This window comes from Molothrus aeneus, chromosome 7, assembly GCF_037042795.1.
Source record: "Molothrus aeneus isolate 106 chromosome 7, BPBGC_Maene_1.0, whole genome shotgun sequence".
Taxonomy (NCBI): Eukaryota; Metazoa; Chordata; class Aves; order Passeriformes; family Icteridae; genus Molothrus; species Molothrus aeneus.
This window is the reverse complement of record NC_089652.1, coordinates 38,261,513-38,280,098: the sequence shown is the minus strand read 5'-3', so window position 1 is coordinate 38,280,098 and position 18,586 is coordinate 38,261,513. Positions and strand designations below refer to the sequence as shown.

At 50.2% G+C, this 18,586-nt stretch overlaps 1 protein-coding gene across 3 annotated transcripts in view; it reads right to left on the bottom strand.

Moving 5' to 3' along the window:
* GPD2 (glycerol-3-phosphate dehydrogenase 2) overlaps positions 1-18,586 on the bottom strand; it is a 48,613-nt gene that overhangs the window by 18,996 nt on the left and 11,031 nt on the right. For 2 of the 3 annotated variants that reach the window (XM_066553476.1, XM_066553477.1), the window contains exons 3-6: positions 14,668-14,836; positions 12,145-12,269; positions 10,510-10,607; positions 9,408-9,571 (exon numbers count right to left, since the gene is read on the bottom strand). In XM_066553476.1, coding sequence (XP_066409573.1) covers positions 9,408-9,571; positions 10,510-10,607; positions 12,145-12,269; positions 14,668-14,836 — 556 coding nt within the window. Of the gene's footprint in view, positions 1-9,407; positions 9,572-10,509; positions 10,608-12,144; positions 12,270-14,667; positions 14,837-18,586 lie in introns of those variants that run through there. The other variant, XM_066553478.1, reaches the window with a different exon arrangement.

The window sequence follows — 18,586 nt, the reverse complement described above, 5'->3', positions numbered from 1 at the left end:
TTTTTTTTTAAAGGCCTGCCAACTGGCATGTGTGTATTCTCCCTAGATAGTGACATTAAAATCCTGCACTTGAACAGAGAATCAGAATATTCAAATACTTCAGCCAAAAAGTTATTTTCCAAAAACAGAGTGGCTAAGCCAAATTAATTCGGCATCCTTCTCCACAGGTGAGTATGCCTCTGAAGATCCCCTAAATCTCCCAAGTGTAGGCAACCCAGTGAAAAGGTAACTGTGGCATTCCCCAAGAAGGGATGTTCACTAGTGCCCTGCCTGGAGAGGATGCTGCTGCTCCAGGGCTGGGTTTGAGCTTGCACGGTGCCAGTTCTCACCTGCTGCATCCCAAGAGAAGGCAGCCACAGCTCAGCACACCAGGAGAAGCCTCCCTGAGCCAGCTGAGGAAACACGCTGAGCTCTCTGCAGCTCCTTGCGTAGTGCCTCTTGAAAATGACCAGGAAAACTGGAAGAACCATCCCTCCCTTCTTTGCTGTTTTCACCTGCTCTAACATGGTGACAATGAAGAGATACTTTCATTTTTACTAAGGGCAGTCAACCCAGCTTTTCCCAAAACACTGGCCTAGGTGCTTTCACCAAATTAGCACTGAACCCTCTAAGAAACCCCTGGAAGCCACATTGCTGAGGACATTTAGTGTGCAAAGACAGTTTGAGTAAGTCTATCCCACACCACGTTAAGCCCAACAGTGATGCCATTTGGTTTATAATTTCTTATTTTTGTGTAATTTGGGAGAATTCTATTTTCAGTCCTTAGTAGCAAATGCTGTATTTCTCCACATCCGAACAGACAATGTTTCCGTTGGCACTCACAGGATCCTCCCCCAGAGTGCACACAGTGTACATTCAATTTTATTTTTATCAGAGCTGAGCCCCAGCCAGCAGGGAGTGGTAACAAAGCCCACAGACCAAAGAGATTTGCTTGGGACTGGTTCAGGAGCGTTGTGTGAAAACCAGAGTGTGAATGAGGCACTCTGGCAGTTCTGGTATGTTCTGTCCTGTGTCACTCTGACAACGACCCCATCACGCTAATTAACAGAGCCCCAGACAGGCTGGGCATGAGAGGGACCTTAAAGCTCACCTGCCTACAGGTGTGTTCCTTACTGCAGCCCTGCACCAGGTAACTGCAGGCACACAACAAAGCAACACAGGAAACCAAATCCTTTCCTGTTCAAGGTTTTCTCACTGTGTACCCACAAACCTTACCCCAAGCTCACCACACTGAAGGCTGGTGAGTGATGACACAATTATACATGTGCATTAGATATATACAACTGCACTAAGTCACCAAGACTGTCCCTCTCCTGTAATTTTAAGGAAGTGCTTAATTGCACAAGCAGTTTTATTACAAGCATTAAGCAGGAGCCCAGGAGTTGTTGTGCATATGGAAAGGGTTAGATCCCAGTTAGGCACGATGAATCAGCTGGAGTGACTCAAAATCGTTCCAGACTTCTCTGAGCGAGAGCTCAGTGAGTTCTCCTCCCCAGACAAGCGGAGTAAGCTCAGGGGGAATGTCCCCTTTGACTCATGAGTCACAAGTCAGAACGATGCCCTCAGACCTGAACTCTGCAGCTCTCAGAATCACAAGAAGCTGAAGTGGAATTTGCTGCCAACTCCCAGACTTTCTAGGCTGTGCAGCACTCATGTCCTTGCTCCTGTCCTGCCCCAGGGGACGCGTTCTGACTCGGCTCCATCAGCTCCATCCCCCCAGCAGCACAGTGACAGCACTCCTGGCTGTGCCTGCAGCTCCTGCAGGGCACACAGAGCCCAGCCCTGCTGTGCCCTGGGCACCCGTGCTGCTGAGGTGAGGCCCAGGCAGGTGGGAAGGATGGTGGACAACTGAACATGCACTGGAAATAACCACACCCCACATTTCAGCTCTTTAACACCTGTCCAAAGTGTGAGCTTTCATGGCAGGGGAAGCCTCCAGCCTTCTTACAGGTAAACTGATCCCAACAGATTCAAACTCAGATTTGACACATCCACTTTAAATATCCCAGCAGTAGTCACCTTCATTTCTGTCCTCCTCCATTTAGGACCAGCTCAGATCACAAGAGCTAAACCTTCTTATTCTCGGAATCACAGAATGATTTGGGTTGGAAGGGACCTTAAAGCTCATCCCATTCCACCCCCCCTACCAGGGACCATTTCCACTATCCCAGCCAACCTGGCTTGGGCACTTCCAGGGGCAGCCACAGCTTCCCTGGGCACCTGTGCCAGGGCCTCAACTCCCTCACAGGGAAGGATTTCTCCCTGATCTCCCACCTACCCCTGCCCTCTGTCTGTTTAAAGCCAATGCCCCTGTTCTACTATTATTTATTCCAAATTCTGCAGTTATAAACAAAGCAAGAGGCAAGCAAGAGGCAGAAAACCCATCAAACGTTTTCACAGAAGAAATCCCAATATCCTTCAAATGTCTGTCTGATCGAGTCTGCTGCCAAGTTACAGCACAGGAGCTAAAACTCCTACTGAAACTAAGATCCCAGAAAGCAAAAATAAGCCACAATATCCACCACATCCCGTGACAGACAAAATTTGGAATTCTGGCTCTGTGTGACTGCTTTATAATTATGTTGTTTCCCACTTCTTTTGTATCAGCCTTCAACTTGTCACTACACTGTGACTGCCGTGTCAGTGGCAGGAAAAGCACCGTGTTAAAATGAAACTAAACATTGTCACTGTCAGTTTATGGAAACAGCGCTAAAATGTCACCGTGAGCGCCTGTCACGGCGGGGCCGCTGCGGCCGTGCCACCGCGCCAGGCAGGGACCCGCGATGTCACCACAGCTCGCTGTGTCCCCACTGCCGCCAACGGCTCCCAGGGGAAAATCCCGTCAGGGTGAGCTCCCACTGGGGCCAGCCTGTGCTGGTTTCTAGCTCCCAACAAAGCTGTGATGGCTGCATCAGCCACCGTGCGCTGAGCTGAGCCAGCTGCTGCTGTGCCGTGCAGGACAGCCCACCTGGGAACCACAGTGGCCAGAGGGAGAGGGAGGGAATGCCTGGAGGGACCCAGTGCCCTGCCACAGTGCAGAGAGCAGCCCTGCTCCCACAGATCACAGAGCCCACAGCAGCGAGGCTGGAACACACCTTCCAGACCACCCAGCACTGCCATAATCTCCCCACAACCATGGCCCAAGGGCCACATCCAGATGGCTCCTGCACGCTGCCAGGGATGGTGACTCCACCACCTCCACAGACAACTGACTACAATGCCTGACCACTCCTGCAGTGAGAAGTTATTTCTAACGTTATTCTGATGCTCTCCTGGGCAGCAGGAGGCCGGTTCCTCTGCTCCTGTCCCTTGTTCCCTGGGACCAGTGAGGTGGGCAGGGATCCCATCGCCCACTTCCCCTCCCAAGGACGCGTCCCACGGGGAGCAGCGCACCTGGCACCCCACTGCAGCTCCCACAAACAGCCCCTGGCTCACAGCAGAGCTCCATCCCTTGCCCTGAAAGCCACGACACACCGGGGACCACGCAGATGTTTGTGCCACAACGAACAAGTAACGTCGTCTTGTTCAGGAATAATCTTAAATCTTTTTGGTAACACGATCTGAAGAATTATTCCCTGTTCACTTCTTAAGGGACACAAACCCCATCCTTTGCTTATACAAGCATTAAAAAAAGAAAAGAGAGAGGCCCTGAATTCACCAGAATATTCATCATTTCCAACCTTAAACCCAGAGCGTACAAACAGATGAATCCGGCAAGTCAGAAAGCAAAGCCAATTTAATCTGTAGCTCCCCTGAGGTAAATGTAGCTCACAGTCCTGCCCCCACCCCAACCTCAGCCATAATCCCTGCTTCCTGGAGGTAAGAAAGCACTGGAGTGAGGAAAATTCTGCAGCAGGATATAATGATCCAAAATGACAGGGACAATAATGACAATGAATTTCATGTCTCCCAGTCATGAGCTGGGGATGCTTGACTGGGCTGACTCACACGATTAAATTGTTACAGGTACAGCAGGAGACGCAGTTATCATCCGGTGCTTTTGGGAAGGCGCCTGGGGCAGCGGGCAGGCAGCGCCCTTCTGTCGGGAGCAAAGGGCTCCTCCTGCAGCCACGCGGCTGCGCCCGCACCTCCGACAGAGGCAAAACTGGGTTAAACATGCAGCTGGTGCAGGCCATTGATTTTATCCCTTCTGAAAATGATAAAAGGGCCCTGGCGGGGAAAGCGCGGCGGGACCGGAGCGGCGAGGCACGGCGTGTGCCGGAGGGAGCTGGGCAGCTCTGGGAGCTGGGGCTGCCTGTCTGTGCCAGCTCCAGCACGGTCCAGAGCTCTGTGCTGGGCTCTGCACCCCTGGGAGCTGGGGCTGCCTGTCTGTGCCAGCTCCAGCTCCAGCACGGTCCAGAGCTTTGTGATGGGCTCTCTGCACCCCTGGGAGCTGGGGCTGCCTGTCTGTGCCAGCGCCAGCACGGTCCAGAGCTCTGTGCTGGGCTCCCTGCACCCCTGGGAGCTGGGGCTGCGTGTCTGTGCCAGCTCCAGCACGGTCCAGAGCTCTGTGCTGGGCTCCCTGCACCCCTGGGAGCTGGGGCTGCCTGTCTGTGCCAGCTCCAGCACGGTCCAGAGCTCTGTGCTGGGCTCTGCACCCTGGGAGCTGGGGCTGCGTGTCTGTGCCAGCTCCAGCACGGTCCAGAGCTCTGTGCTGGGCTCTGCACCCTGGGAGCTGGGGCTGCCTGTCTGTGCCAGCTCCAGCTCCAGCACGGTCCAGAGCTCTATGCTGGGCTCTGCACCCCTGGGAGCTGGGGCTGCGTGTCTGTGCCAGCTCCAGCACGGTCCAGAGCTCTGTGATGGGCTCTCTGCACCCCTGGGAGCTGGGGCTGCCTGTCTGTGCCAGCTCCAGCACGGTCCAGAGCTCTGTGCTGGGCTCTCTGCACCCCTGGGAGCTGGGGCTGCGTGTCTGTGCCAGCTCCAGCACGGTCCAGAGCTCTGTGCTGGGCTCTCTGCACCCCTGGGAGCTGGGGCTGCGTGTCTGTGCCAGCGCCAGCACGGTCCAGAGCTCTGTGCTGGGCTCTGCACCCCTGGGAGCTGGGGCTGCGTGTCTGTGCCAGCTCCAGCTCCAGCACGGTCCAGAGCTCTGTGCTGGGCTCCCTGCACCCCTGGGAGCTGGGGCTGCGTGTCTGTGCCAGCTCCAGCACGGTCCAGAGCTCTGTGCTGGGCTCTCTGCACCCCTGGGAGCTGGGGCTGCCTGTCTGTGCCAGCTCCAGCACGGTCCAGAGCTCTGTGCTGGGCTCTCTGCACCCCTGGGAGCTGGGGCTGCGTGTCTGTGCCAGCTCCAGCACGGTCCAGAGCTCTGTGCTGGGCTCTCTGCACCCCTGGGAGCTGGGGCTGCGTGTCTGTGCCAGCGCCAGCACGGTCCAGAGCTCTGTGCTGGGCTCTGCACCCCTGGGAGCTGGGGCTGCGTGTCTGTGCCAGCTCCAGCTCCAGCACGGTCCAGAGCTCTGTGCTGGGCTCCCTGCACCCCTGGGAGCTGGGGCTGCGTGTCTGTGCCAGCTCCAGCACGGTCCAGAGCTCTGTGCTGGGCTCTGCACCCCTGGGAGCTGGGGCTGCGTGTCTGTGCCAGCTCCAGCACGGTCCAGAGCTCTGTGCTGGGCTCTGCACCCCTGGGAGCTGGGGCTGCCTGTCTGTGCCAGCTCCAGCACGGTCCAGAGCTCTGTGCTGGGCTCTGCACCCCTGGGAGCTGGTCCTGCCTGTGCTCCAGAGCTCTGTGCTGGGCTCTCAGCCCCTTCCCAGCCCCAGACCCCACAGAATTTCACGGGTAGCTCTGAGATGCAGAATGCCCTGGCACACAACAGGCTATGGACACACCGAGTGAATCCCAGCTACACCATGACTGGCATGCCTGCAAGGCTTCTCTCTCTCCCACCCAGCCTCAGGCTGGAAACACCAGGAAATATGAGCAGCTGCGTGTTTAAATTCACCTATGGAAAGTCTGTTCAGTGACAAACTGTCAGAGTTTTTATATCCAGGGAAGGAAAACAGCCACAGAGTTGTCTGTAATACCCCTATTACAGCTCAACATCTCCAAATATCCATTTGTCAAACATGAATTATAAAGCTATAACATTTCATAATTCAGGACACACTCAAATCCTAGGAAAAATAGCTACAAGAGCCCAAATAAAAAAAAGCATTTATTCCATTTTTGACAGCTTAATGAATGCCCTACTCTTTTGCATTGATTTTTGTGTGTGTGTCTGTGTGTGCACGTGTGCCTGGGAAGGATTTCTCAGGGGGTTTGCTGTAAACAGGGAAAGCGAAATCCTCTGCCAAGGCTTTTTCTACTTTTAAATAACCTCCATATTAAAATGTTTCAGCAGAGAATGCATGCAAAACTACTGAGAATGCAAAAAGCAAAAACTGACTACTTGCATCCCAGTAAACATACTGGAGATTTGTAGAACAAGACATTAAACAATCCAATACCTCCATGTGGCAAGAGAGTCCCAGACACAGCATATTTTAATTTCTTCTTTCAGGAAATAACAGCAAATTCAGAAAGCACGGTCAGCAGAGCCCTAGAATCTAAAATTCAGGATTGATTCCAGAACACAGATTTTCCTTACACACCTAAGGGCTCTTGCAAGGCAAAATATGTTAAAGAAGCCTGCAAGCACCTAGAGACAGAAAAATAATGTATCATGAAGAGAACCGTGCCACTTGGAATTGCTGAACACTTTACATTGACACACTCTGGCCAGCTGGATCCCTGCTTTAATGGTTTTCCTAGTTCTTACCATAATGAACTCTATATAATTTAAATGGAGATTAATTCTTCCATTTAGAGTGCTTTGGAACAATCCTGCCTGAGATCCTGAGCTCAGCCCAGCCTCTCCCTGTGCCTCCTCTCCAGTTCTCCCGCAGCCCCTAAGTGGATCTGACAGATCCCTGCTCAGATAGCAGCCGCCTTCTCCCCCCAAAATGTTGCCTTTTTGCTATTCAGGAGTATCCTAATACCAACAAATGCTAAATGCAGTCTGACATGTCCCCCTAAGAAACAAACTTGTAAGTTGTGGCTTCAAAGCAAACCTTGAATAAATAGGACACATTGTGTACACCCCGGCTAACATCCAACATATGCTTTGGCTTCCCGATGCTCAGGCAGAGCAAGAATAGCCTCTGGACAAGGCTGTGATTTGCTCTTGCTGGTACTTCCAACGTTTATGATGTACCATTTCTTTGTGCCTGTATAAACAATTTAGAGGATGTAATGAAGACGACCCCGGCGCGGTTGGGAACGCAGGGTCCCCATGAATTATGGATGGCTGGAGGTGCCAGCAGCCCCACAGGGCCCACACGAACACAGGCACCCCTGGCAGGGCTGCAGCACACCAAAATCAACCTGCACACGCAGTGTCTGCGCCTCTTCCCCTCGGTGCTGGGGATCCACAGCTGTCACCACTAACAGCCCTGTTTGCAACAATTACAGGGACAAGGAATAAAGGAGAGTGAGGAAATAGGATAAAACTGCATTTAACTGCACTTACAGTTAAGACATCCTTAAAAGGCCAATTTATCAATTCATCCTTTGGGGGAGAGAGGAGGGATGGACAGAGAAGAGAAAGATATTACCTGCTTTAAGACTTGTATTTTGCTTTGCCATTATTTAATACTCTGTTTTATGACTAATCCTTCTGAAAGGACTAAAACAAGTTTAATTTCATCACCCTCTCCTCTACTTTCAGTTCCATTCTCTCTCCCTTTGTGCTCCATCCCTCTGGATTTAGGGTGTGACAGAACATCATTAAAATTCAAGTACAATAATTTACAAGACCTAAAGGGAGCTTGCTGAAATGCTGTGACTTAAAGCCCATTTTCCGCGGCCAGAGCACAGGTTAATTGATCAGGACAAAGCAGTCCATGTGCCCCAGCCCCACGGGAGCCCACCTGCCCCAGGGGCCACCCCAGAGCAGACTGACACAGGCAGGAGTGAGCTGAAACATGGCCTGTTCCCAACTGAATTAACGCTCCAGCTGGACAGCCCTCATTCTGCACTGGGTGCAGCCTCAGAACACTCACATGTGCATCATCCACTCACAAATGTCATCCCTGAGTCCTTCAAACCCATCTTACTCTTCAGGAAAACTAGGTTTGGTACAGGGTGAGAGCAGGTACAAGCTTGGAGAGCTTTTTAAATTTTAATTCAAAACAGCATTTCTTTACAATTAGCCTAAAACTGAGGATAACTAAGCTGTATCTTAGAGAGAAAGCAAAATAAAGCAAGACAGATTTCTTCCCCTTTTTTTTCTATTTTACTCTTCCTTCCCAATACTGAGTGTGGGTTTGTTTCCCTCTGTTGGATGGCACTAAACCTCCAGAGACACCTCTCAGTCACTTGGAGCCCTGCCCTGCCTGTGTTTGCCATCAAGGCCCACCTGGCATCTCGATGCTGAATCTTTAGATTTACAGCACTGTTTAAAACAATTATTCATATAAGAAACGTGAAGACCAATTTTAAGGCTACCCTGAAAGATGTATCTTTGGAATGCTGGAGTAGTAAATAGCCATGATCCAGCCAAATTATTTATTTAATCAGAAAAAACTTCACTAGATTATAAATAGATTTCAAGCTATAGTGCTCTTATGAGAAGTGTAATTACAGTTAAGAGAACCACTTCGTTCTTCTGGCAGGCTCCTGGGATCCCTTAAAACAAGCTAAGGAATAGCTCAGGATATGGAAAATATAAACCTGAATTCTCTCTCTGTGTGCTGTGTATGGCAGGTCCTGGTACTGGGTAAAAAACTGCCACATAATCCCACAACAAATTTTGCTACATTTGCATATTTTGCTCTCATTTCCCCCAGACCTTAAAAATAAGATAAAATGCAGCCTCTATCAGTAGCAAAATCAACTAAACACCAAGTCCATCCTTTAAATCCAACCCTCCTCTCAAACAAGAATCTGCACATACATATTCCCACACATATATATGAAATTTTAATTGATTTCCATGTTGCTGGGCTCTGACTGAGACACCTGCAATTAACAACACAAGCTTTAGCCAGCAGCCTCACAAACCCCACTGGAGTCCAGTGTGTTTCCAGGGCTCTTCCCAGTCCAGAGCCCCTTTGATGAGCAGATGAATTGCTCCAAATGCAGTTCTACAAAGGGAAAAGAACTCCCTTTATAATCCACCTTGTGTGAAGACCTTCTGCTGCCAAAAGGTCAGAAACCACACCTCCATCAGAAGGCTTTCACACTGTTCTACACCCAAGAAAAGCCATTGCATTTTCTCCCACATCTAGTAAGTTGCTGCTGTTAAAACACGACTTATCTCCCAAACTGACGATTAAGAGGGAAGCTGCAGAGAGCCAGGGTACAACCTCCAGGCCCCCACTTGTGTCTGAAGCCCAAAGGCAAAGCCCAGGAGCCCCAGGCAGGCAGAGAGGCCACGCACCGTCATAGTAGACAATGGCTCCCACCAGCTTGTCCCTGCGCAGCATGGGGAACAGCTCCAGGGCCCGGGTCTTGGTCAGGACATAGCTGCTCTTCAGGCACTGGCTGCCTGCCACCAGGTCATAGAGCTTGATCCCGATCCAGTAGTACGGCAGCTGCCACCACCTGGGGGGAAACAGCACCAGCAAGTGAGAAAAGATACAAATGAAGCGTTGACAAGTGCGTGCACACTCCGGTACTGCAATACAGAACACCGTGAGCAACACAGAATGTTCTTACAGCAGTTCCACCTTGTTCAGCATTACAAGCTCATGGTAACAAGACAATGTAAATACTCCAGACTTAGCTGCTGTTTGCCACTGTTTTCAACTGAGCTACTCCCTGCAGTGAGTCAAGCACATTCAAGGATTTATTTGCTCTAAAATCAGGATCTAAACGGGGCTGTTGTGCCTCTGTGTGAGATACTGGAGCTGGGTGTGCAAGCTGAGAGGATTCCCCCAAGGCATGGTCTAAGGCCTCCTGCACAAACAGGACCACAATATATGCAGGCAGCCACTGACCTACTCAAGCTCCAGCTCTTAAAGCCCCTCAGACTAGGACAGGAATAATAAAAACAGGAATGATCTTAATTAAATAATAAAAACAGGAATGATCTTAATTAAATTAAGTTCCTTCAGCAAAACCTCCCTGCTCTAAGTAGCCTGTTCCAGTGAGTAACTGCTCCTACAGGCTGAAAACCCAACCCAAAGCAGAGAGTGCCTTCCTCAGAGGAGGAGGAATCTGTTCTGTGCACACCCAACTGCCCTGTGCCCACAGGGACTGAACAGCACTGTGCTGGGAACACGGGGGGACAAGGGTGCACTGAAAGAATAGCAAATACATCCTGGCAATGAGAGCTCTTTGCAGCTGTCCCTGCTGGGGTGCTGGAAGGGCTGCACTCCAGGATGTGCCCCCCAAAGCAGTGACTGCTGGCTGGGCACACGAGAACTTTGTGCTTCTGTAGCCCAGCAACTTCCCCCAGGACAGCTTTAAGAAACCCCTCCCAGGCCAGGGTTTGCTTGTGAGAAGCCAAGGTAAAGGAGAGAAGGCACAGCAGAGCTTACTTGTAGATGGGGAGCATGATGGGCAGCGCACCTGAGAGGTGGGGCGCGCTCTGCAGCAGGTGTGCACGCTCCTCCAGAGCCTCCTTCACCATCCTGTACTGCAAAACACCAGCCAGGGTCAGTGCCACCCTCCTCCAGAGCCTCCCTCACCATCCTGCACTGCCAAACACCAGCCAGGGTCAGTGCCACCCTCCTCCAGCCCTCCCTCACCATCCTGCACTGCCAAACACCAGCCAGGGTCAGTGCCACAGCACCCACCCTCCATCAGAGCCTCCTTCACCATCCTGCACTGCCAAACACCAGCCAGGGTCAGTGCCACAGCACCCACCCTCCTCCAGCCCTCCCTCACCATCCTGTACTGCCAAACACCAGCCAGGGTCAGTGCCACAGCACCCACCCTCCTCCAGCCCTCCCTCACCATCCTGCACTGCCAAACACCAGCCAGGGTCAGTGCCACAGCACCCACCCTCCATCAGAGCCTCCCTCACCATCCTGCACTGCCAAACACCAGCCAGGGTCAGTGCCACAGCACCCACCCTCCATCAGAGCCTCCCTCACCATCCTGCACTGCCAAACACCAGCCAGGGTCAGTGCCACAGCAGCCAGCCCTGGCACCAGGGCAAACACTCAATAACAGACTTTATCCAAATATCAACACCTCCCATCATTGTCACTGGGCTTTCTCGCTGCGATCTGCTAAGAAACCTAAAGGTTAAAGGAAAGGATCCCAAATAAAATAAAGCTTTGGTAGTTTCATCTTGGTGTTTTGGCAGCACAGCTGCATAATTTTTCATTTGAACATAAACTCAACAAGCCACGTTGCCCTAACGAGGGGCAGGAGGCACTTCAGGAGGGCTAGGACTGATCCCACAGCACAGCTCCACGCCAATTCCCACAGCTGAGTCCCATCTGAACTCCAAGCTGCAAATGCAGAAGGGTTCTTCTCCAAACCAGTCAATGTCTAGTTGTTCTTTGGCAGAAAAGGGGGGTTTCTCTGTGTGGATAACTGCAGGGTTTGGATATTTCCCCAGAAGTCACCATTCCTGCAGCAGCATTTCAACCACTAAAACATACTTTGAGAGGCTCCAATGGAAAGGCAATGTGATTCCTCAAAACAGGAATATCAGGCTTCCACCCACACAAGAATGCACAAAAGCATTTATAAACTCTCACTCATTTACCATATTTTCTTTCCCCATGCCAAAATAAATCACTCATTTACCATCTTTTATTCCCTTATTCCAAAATAAGTCGCTCATTTACGATATTCTTTCCCCATTCCAAACTAAATCACTCATTTACCATCTTTTCTCTCCCCATTCCAGAACAGGACAGCCACTCCTCCCCCCAGTTCATGGCACTGCCTGTCTCTTTTAATTTTATTTTATTTCAAGCTCTTTTTGTTCTGAGATCAGCCCTGTGTCTGCCTGCCTTTCCCAAAACCCACAGCCTGCAAGGCCTGGCAGTGACACTGCCCATCAAAGCTCCCTCAGAGAAGACACTTCCCATGCACAGTGGCTGTGGAACACAACACTGGAATCCAGCACTGAAAAGCTCAAAAGGACACTCAGCTCTAACTGGGACAGTGAAGTGTCTACCAGCAATTCTTGCTGAACAACCAGCACAAAAAATTACCTGCTCGAAATCCAACTTCATGATGGCCTTCTGGAGGTACCTCACCCCACCATGGATCAATTTAGTGCTCCTGCTGCTGGTCCCCGATGAGAAATCATCTCTTTCTAGAAGGGCTGTTTTTAGTCCTGTGTTACCAGAAAACCAAATTAACTTCTTAAATTACACAATTTGTATGTAATTCATTAAAGACACTTCTCTAGGGTAGAGACAATCACAAGAAAAATTACTCTGTACATGGATAAATTTGTATTCAAAGTGTAGCGCACTGTCTATATTGTAATGAAAAATTTTAGCCTTCTTCCTGAGGGAAAAGTCAAAGCAGAACTTAAACAGCAGCACATTAAAAGCTGGGTATTTCACAATGGAAAGGCATTACTGCACATTACGGGGGCACGCTCCCCAGGGAAATGACAGCTTGGATGCATGGCAGGAACAGAGGGGCTCCATGGACGCTTTTAACCCTTTGCAGCAGGGAGCTCTAAACCTCTTCAGCAACCATTTAAGTGGCATTCCAGAGAGGGAGACAACTGGCAGCTCTGCTTACTTGGAGTTTGCCTCAGAGGTGCCCGCCTGGAATTCTGACAAACACAGGAAACAGCCTGATCAGCCTTAACCACTGAATCCCTGGGGCTGGAAAAGACCTCCAGGACCACTGAGTCCAACCACGCTCCAGCCCCTCCAAGTCCTTTTGTCATGAGGGACCCAGAACTGGACACAGCACTCGAGGGCCCTCAGCAGTACAAACACTGAGATTTTAACATCTACTGGTGTCCCAAAACTTTTATGTGCTTAAAAAAATCTAATCATTACTGGTAACTTAGAAAGATCAGAGCAATTTATTTTTGTCGAATGTGACTGAAGATTAATGGACACAATCAGAAATAATTTGGTGAAGATTTATCAAACATACGAAAAGCAAAATTTGTTGTTAAGCAAAGCAAACAGGATAAAAGAGCAAGTTCCATGAATGAACAGCAACGAGACACAACTCATTAACCAAATGCCTGTGAATATTTCACACCTCAGAGACCTACTGATATAACCAGTACACCCAAGAAAAGGATAAACAGAGATTAACTGTAATAATTTCTGTCTGCTTTACAACTGCATTTTCTGCCAAAGCACAGCAGAGGCAGAAGTGAGAAGATCTTTGTCCCATGTTATTAAATATAACAACCAGGCTGGAGTTTGGACTTATCTCCCTGTGCTCAGTCCCTACTGCTTTATCCATTTCATATTACCACACCTGCTGGATGAGCGTTTCCCAGCTCAAACTGAAAGCCTCTCCTGGGGTTTTGCCTCTGTTTCTGAGGTACATGACCAGGTTAGAGAGCCTGAGAGCTTCAGGGCTCCCTGCTCTGGCCAGCTCCCCAGAGGTGGGGAGACTGTGCTCTATGACCTTGTGCTGGTGTTCACAGGGGTCCCAGGGTGAGGGGAGAGACCAGGATCTGACTCCACGTTTCACAAGGCTGATTGATTATTTTATGATATATATTATATTAAAACTATACTAAAAGAATAGAAGAAAGGATTCCATCAGAAGGCTGGCTAAGAATAGAATAGCAAAGAAAGAATGATAACAAAGGCTTGTGGCTTGGCTCTCTGTCTGAGCCAGCTGGGCTGTGATTGGCCATTAATCAGAAACAACCCCATGAGCCCAATCACAGATGCCCCTGTTGCATCCCACAGCAGCAGATAACCATTGGGTACATTTTGTTCCTGAGGCCTCTCAGCTTCTCAGGAGGAAAAATCCTAAAGAAAGGATTTTTCAGAAAATATCATAGCTACATGACCTTCCTCAGGGTCCTTCTGAGAGCAGAGGTTTCCCAGCCAGGATAACCAACCCTCTACTATGGAATATTAATCCAAATATTTCTGGGTGGGATGTGCCTGGCCCCATCTGGCCCTCACTGCTGGGCCAAAGGCGGCAGCTGTGGTGTTTCACCTCAGAGACACCTTTGGCCGGCTGGGTGCTGCAGCTGGGCACTGGGAACAAATCCAGGCAAGGTAGGAACTCAGTTTACCTCTGGTGGAAAAGGTTCAGGCGACAGTGAAGAGAAAGGAGAGGATTCTATTGTAGAGTTTTAATCCAGAGTTTATTCCAGGCTGACAGACCTCTGAGTGTTCTAACAGCTCCCAATAGAACCCAGCTGCATGGTCTCGTGTCCTTTTAAGCCCGGGGACAGGGGCAGGGGAAGGCACAGGTGAGGACCAACCAGGTGTGAGGAGGGGAAGGATCAAGGGATACAGACACTGGGACAGGCCAATGAGCCCGGAGCTGAGGGGCATCTTTTGAACTTCTGCCAACCACACGACGCCCTTGCTGGAATGTTAAGATTGATGGGCAGCTCTTAGCAGGAGGGCAAAGGGGAAAGGAAAGGTTGGCACACCTGAGGGGTTGGGATAGGTGAGACAGGAAATGGCATCACACTGCAACCCTGTACCTCTGAGTGCTTCAGAAAAGCCCCTCTGAGAGTCTGCTGCAGCCCCCAGAGGAGCCTGCAGGTGAAGCCAGCCCCTCACCTCGGGTGGCCGCATCCAGGGCACAGCCGCAGCCCGTGGCGCCCCCGCCGATGACGAGCACGTCGAACTCGCCGCCGCTCTGCAGGGCCACCAGCTGCTGCTCTCGCGTGGGGAGATGCTCCTTCCTCGCTGGCACGGCTTCTGCAGCCTGCACCTGCACCAAGGCACCCTGCAAGGCGGACACAGCCCGTGAGGCCCCGGCTTTGCTCTGCACACACACACCCATGGGGACAGACACCCCCGAAGCACAGGCTTTCCTACAACCACACAGGAAAGCTCGCTTATTCCCAGCCACTGCCCCCGCTTTTCACAATCGTGTCGTATTAAACACTGAGGAGCAAACAGTACTAAATCCACGAAGGGATACCGCACCTTTACATTGCCCACCTCAATGTACCACTGCGCTCAAGTGTTACTACCTCTATTCATTACTTCTAGGAACTCTCAAATGTTACAGGATACTGTTATTATTTTAATAAACACTACAAAGGAAGCATTTTAATAAACAGACACATGGCTGGGCTCTGGACTCTCCACCAGAGCTGAGTGTACATTTCACATCTCATGCAGTGGCATTAATCCAAGCTCAAGTTTAATGAGGTTCAGGAGTGATGGGATTGTCAAACACAGTGCCCTGAAACACCAAAGAAACTCTAATTTCACCTCCTTTTTGAGAAACTTTAAGCAATGCAGTTTATGTCCTACAGCACGCTAAAATACAACTTTAAAGTGACAAAGCTTAACAAGGTGGCAGTTTCCAGACAAGTTCCCATTTTCCTGGAAGGGCCCGGGGATCTCTTTGGGCTGATATTCCCAGAGCCAATGCTGCTGTGCGCAGTGACTGTGGAGAGAAGGGCTGAGGCTCAGCCACCTACCAGGGACCACGGCTCAAGCGGGAAGGGTTTGAGCAGTCTCTGAAGGCTCTCTGCTGTTAACATCAACTTAAACTGAATTCTAAATGTTTCCAGACTTTCTTGAAAATTATAAACACTTTGAACACCAGAAAAACCCGTTTAACCCTAATTTAAGACCTAATTTAGGCGCAGTCTCCAGGCCAAATGGCAGACTTAACTATGCAGAATAGCTTCTGCCCAGATCTCCCAGACAGGAAAGAGCAGACTAATAAAAATTCAAGTGACAAACCACAGAAACTCCTTTCCAGCCAAGCACAAAAAGCCTCAGTTCAGATTATATGGTGCATGCAGCCTAAATATTTTTGTTCAAAATTATTTGCTCATTCCTCGGCAGTATCATGATTTAAATGCATTAGTGCTGTGTCCCTCTCTCTGCTATAGAGCTGAAAATAAAATCTAAAAACTAGTAGCCATGACTCAAAGAAGTGCATATTCCAAAGATAATTAATGGGCAGGTTCATCCTGCAATCAGGGATGATACTGACTATAATGCTGACTAAAGGAGCTGATGAAAATCCCTCAGGACAGCAGCAGCCACTGTCACTGCCTGTGTGGTACAATGCAATCCCTGGGGAAAGTGGGGCTGGAGACAGAGTCCTCCATTTCATGCTGAGGATCTAATGAGGTCCTGGAGCTGCTGCAGGGCTGCAGCCCCTCTGCTCTGGGCCAGGCTGGGAGAGCTGGGAATGTTCCCCTGGAGAAGGGAAGGCTCCAGGCAGAACTCAGAGCCCCCTCCAGGGCCCAAAGGGGCTCCAGGAGAGCTGGAGAGGGACTGGGGACAAGAAAGAACAAATTAGAGTTGTAAGAAATCCCATCTTTTCCCAAGTGTAGTGATCCCTGCGGGATCAGCTCTGTCCCCCAGCCCACGCAGGGCACCCGGGAGCTGCAGTGCCCAGCTGTGCCCAGCTGCAGAGGCAGCAAACTCTGCTCCTTGCCCGGGGCTCACAGGCACAGCAGCCCTCACACAGAGCCCCCAGACACAGCCTGCAGCTGCTGAGGCACTGCTGGGGCTGGGGGGAGGCAGGTGGAAAGTTTGGGAGCTTCAAAGAAACTCAGCTGCCACGTTATTCTCCTGGCCACAGAACTGTGCCCATCCCCAGGTCCTCCTGCCTCTTGCCCTGCTCTCTCGCCGGCCCTGTCGGCTCCAGCACTGCCATGAAACTTTTATATCCCCAAAGTGCAGTAAAAGCATATAATAGAATCCCAGGAGGGTTTGGGTTGGAAGGGACCCTAAAGGCCACCCTGGCACTGCCAGACAGAAGTGACAAGCAAGGAAAATTGGATTTTTTCATTCAAAATTTTTGAAAATTCCAAGGAAATCGGGAACACTAAGAACACCCTATCTTGCACGTGTTTTGGCTGATCAAGCTCAGCGACACGTGATCGACTTCCACGAGCTCTGGAGAGGGAGAATTCCCTCCAAATTTACTGTGCAGTACATTTCCTGAGAAACTTCCAATCATGCTACCCAACTTCAGGAAAATAACAGAACACCAGAAAATAGAGATTTGGAGTTCAAGAAATACTGGCATCAGGTGGGTTTGACTCCATGTCTAGGTTTGCTTTTAAACCCATTATTTACAACAAATGGCTCCTAGCAGAGCCCAGAGCAGAGTCCCAGCATCCAGCCCCTGCCATAGCCAGAGTGTGGAGATTAGCCCTGGAATATAAGCAGAGTGATTAGTACCAGGAATTGATATAGATATGATGCATCTTGCTGTCAATTAAATGGGGGAGCGAAGAAAAGCTGCACACAGGGATTCCATCTGCAGTAACATGATTAGTTTGGCAGTGAACAAGTGTGTTTACTGAAATAAGCAATTGCTGTTTATATCTACAATTTCTCAGGCAAGAGTTCCCTGAATGGTTTTGATTACACTCTTAGTGAGAGGAATTTAGTTTGGCAGTTTGAATTTAATCATCAAGTTATAAAGTGATCTAGTAATCCATAATCCAGTGCTCTCGTTAATTTGCTACTGTAAATCTCCAGGTAGGTTGCAGAGTCAAATTCATCATCCTTACTCATTTAAACAAAAAAAAAATGCAGTAATTAGAACTCCCCAAAGCAGGCCCTGATGCATTATCTTACTATCACACTATTGGATTCACCTTGCTGAGCCATTCCTACTGACCAACAGTGTGCTCACACACCAGGAAGAGCAGGGTTGGGAAAGGACAGCAGAATCCTGCAACCACAAACCAAAGCACTGCCTTTCCCCTCAGTGATCATGAGGGGAGAGGGGAAGGAAAAGCCAGCAGTGGTCTCCAGCTGAACTTGGCATGTCCAAGAACACCCACCTCACACCTGGCACCAGCCTGTGGAGGCTGATGCATTAAATAAAGCCCCAAAACCAGAATGCAGCAATGCAGCCAGGAAGCAGGAGCATCTGTGTCCAACTCTGTGTCCCCATCAGTGCTGGAAGTGCTGGTGAAGCAGCCAGCAAAGGCTCACTGTGCCACCTGGGCCGTGCAGGTGTCTGAGTGTTTGAGGCCAAGTCACAGAATTCCAGAGTGTTTTGGGTGGGAAGGGACCTTAAAGCTCATCCAGCCATGGGCAGGGACACCTCCCACTGTCCAGGGTGCTCCAAGCCCTGTCCAGCCTGGCCTGAGACACCTCCAGGGATGGGGCAGGGCTAGAATGACAGGAGCTTTAGGCTCCTTCCAATCCCTGCTGTTCTGGGATTCAGTGATTCAATTCCAGTTGCATAAATGTGACTCAAATGCCAGCAGATGTGTGTGGACAGAAAAATTAGTTGGGATAAAAGCACGGGTGGTTCTGTGATTTTGACTCCATGGCCATGCTCTGTAAAACTCTGGGGTTTAATCTGTCTCTGGAAGTTCAGAGCAGCCATCCATCCCCAGAAAAAAGAGGAACTCCCTGAATTCTGGAGTACTGCAGACAAGATGCAACAAGTGAGCTCTGCAGGTGACTTTTCCCTCCCAACTCCTCTTATTTAGCAGTCCTAAAAGGTGCCATTTCTGACAGCAATGAAGCCAGGCTGTAA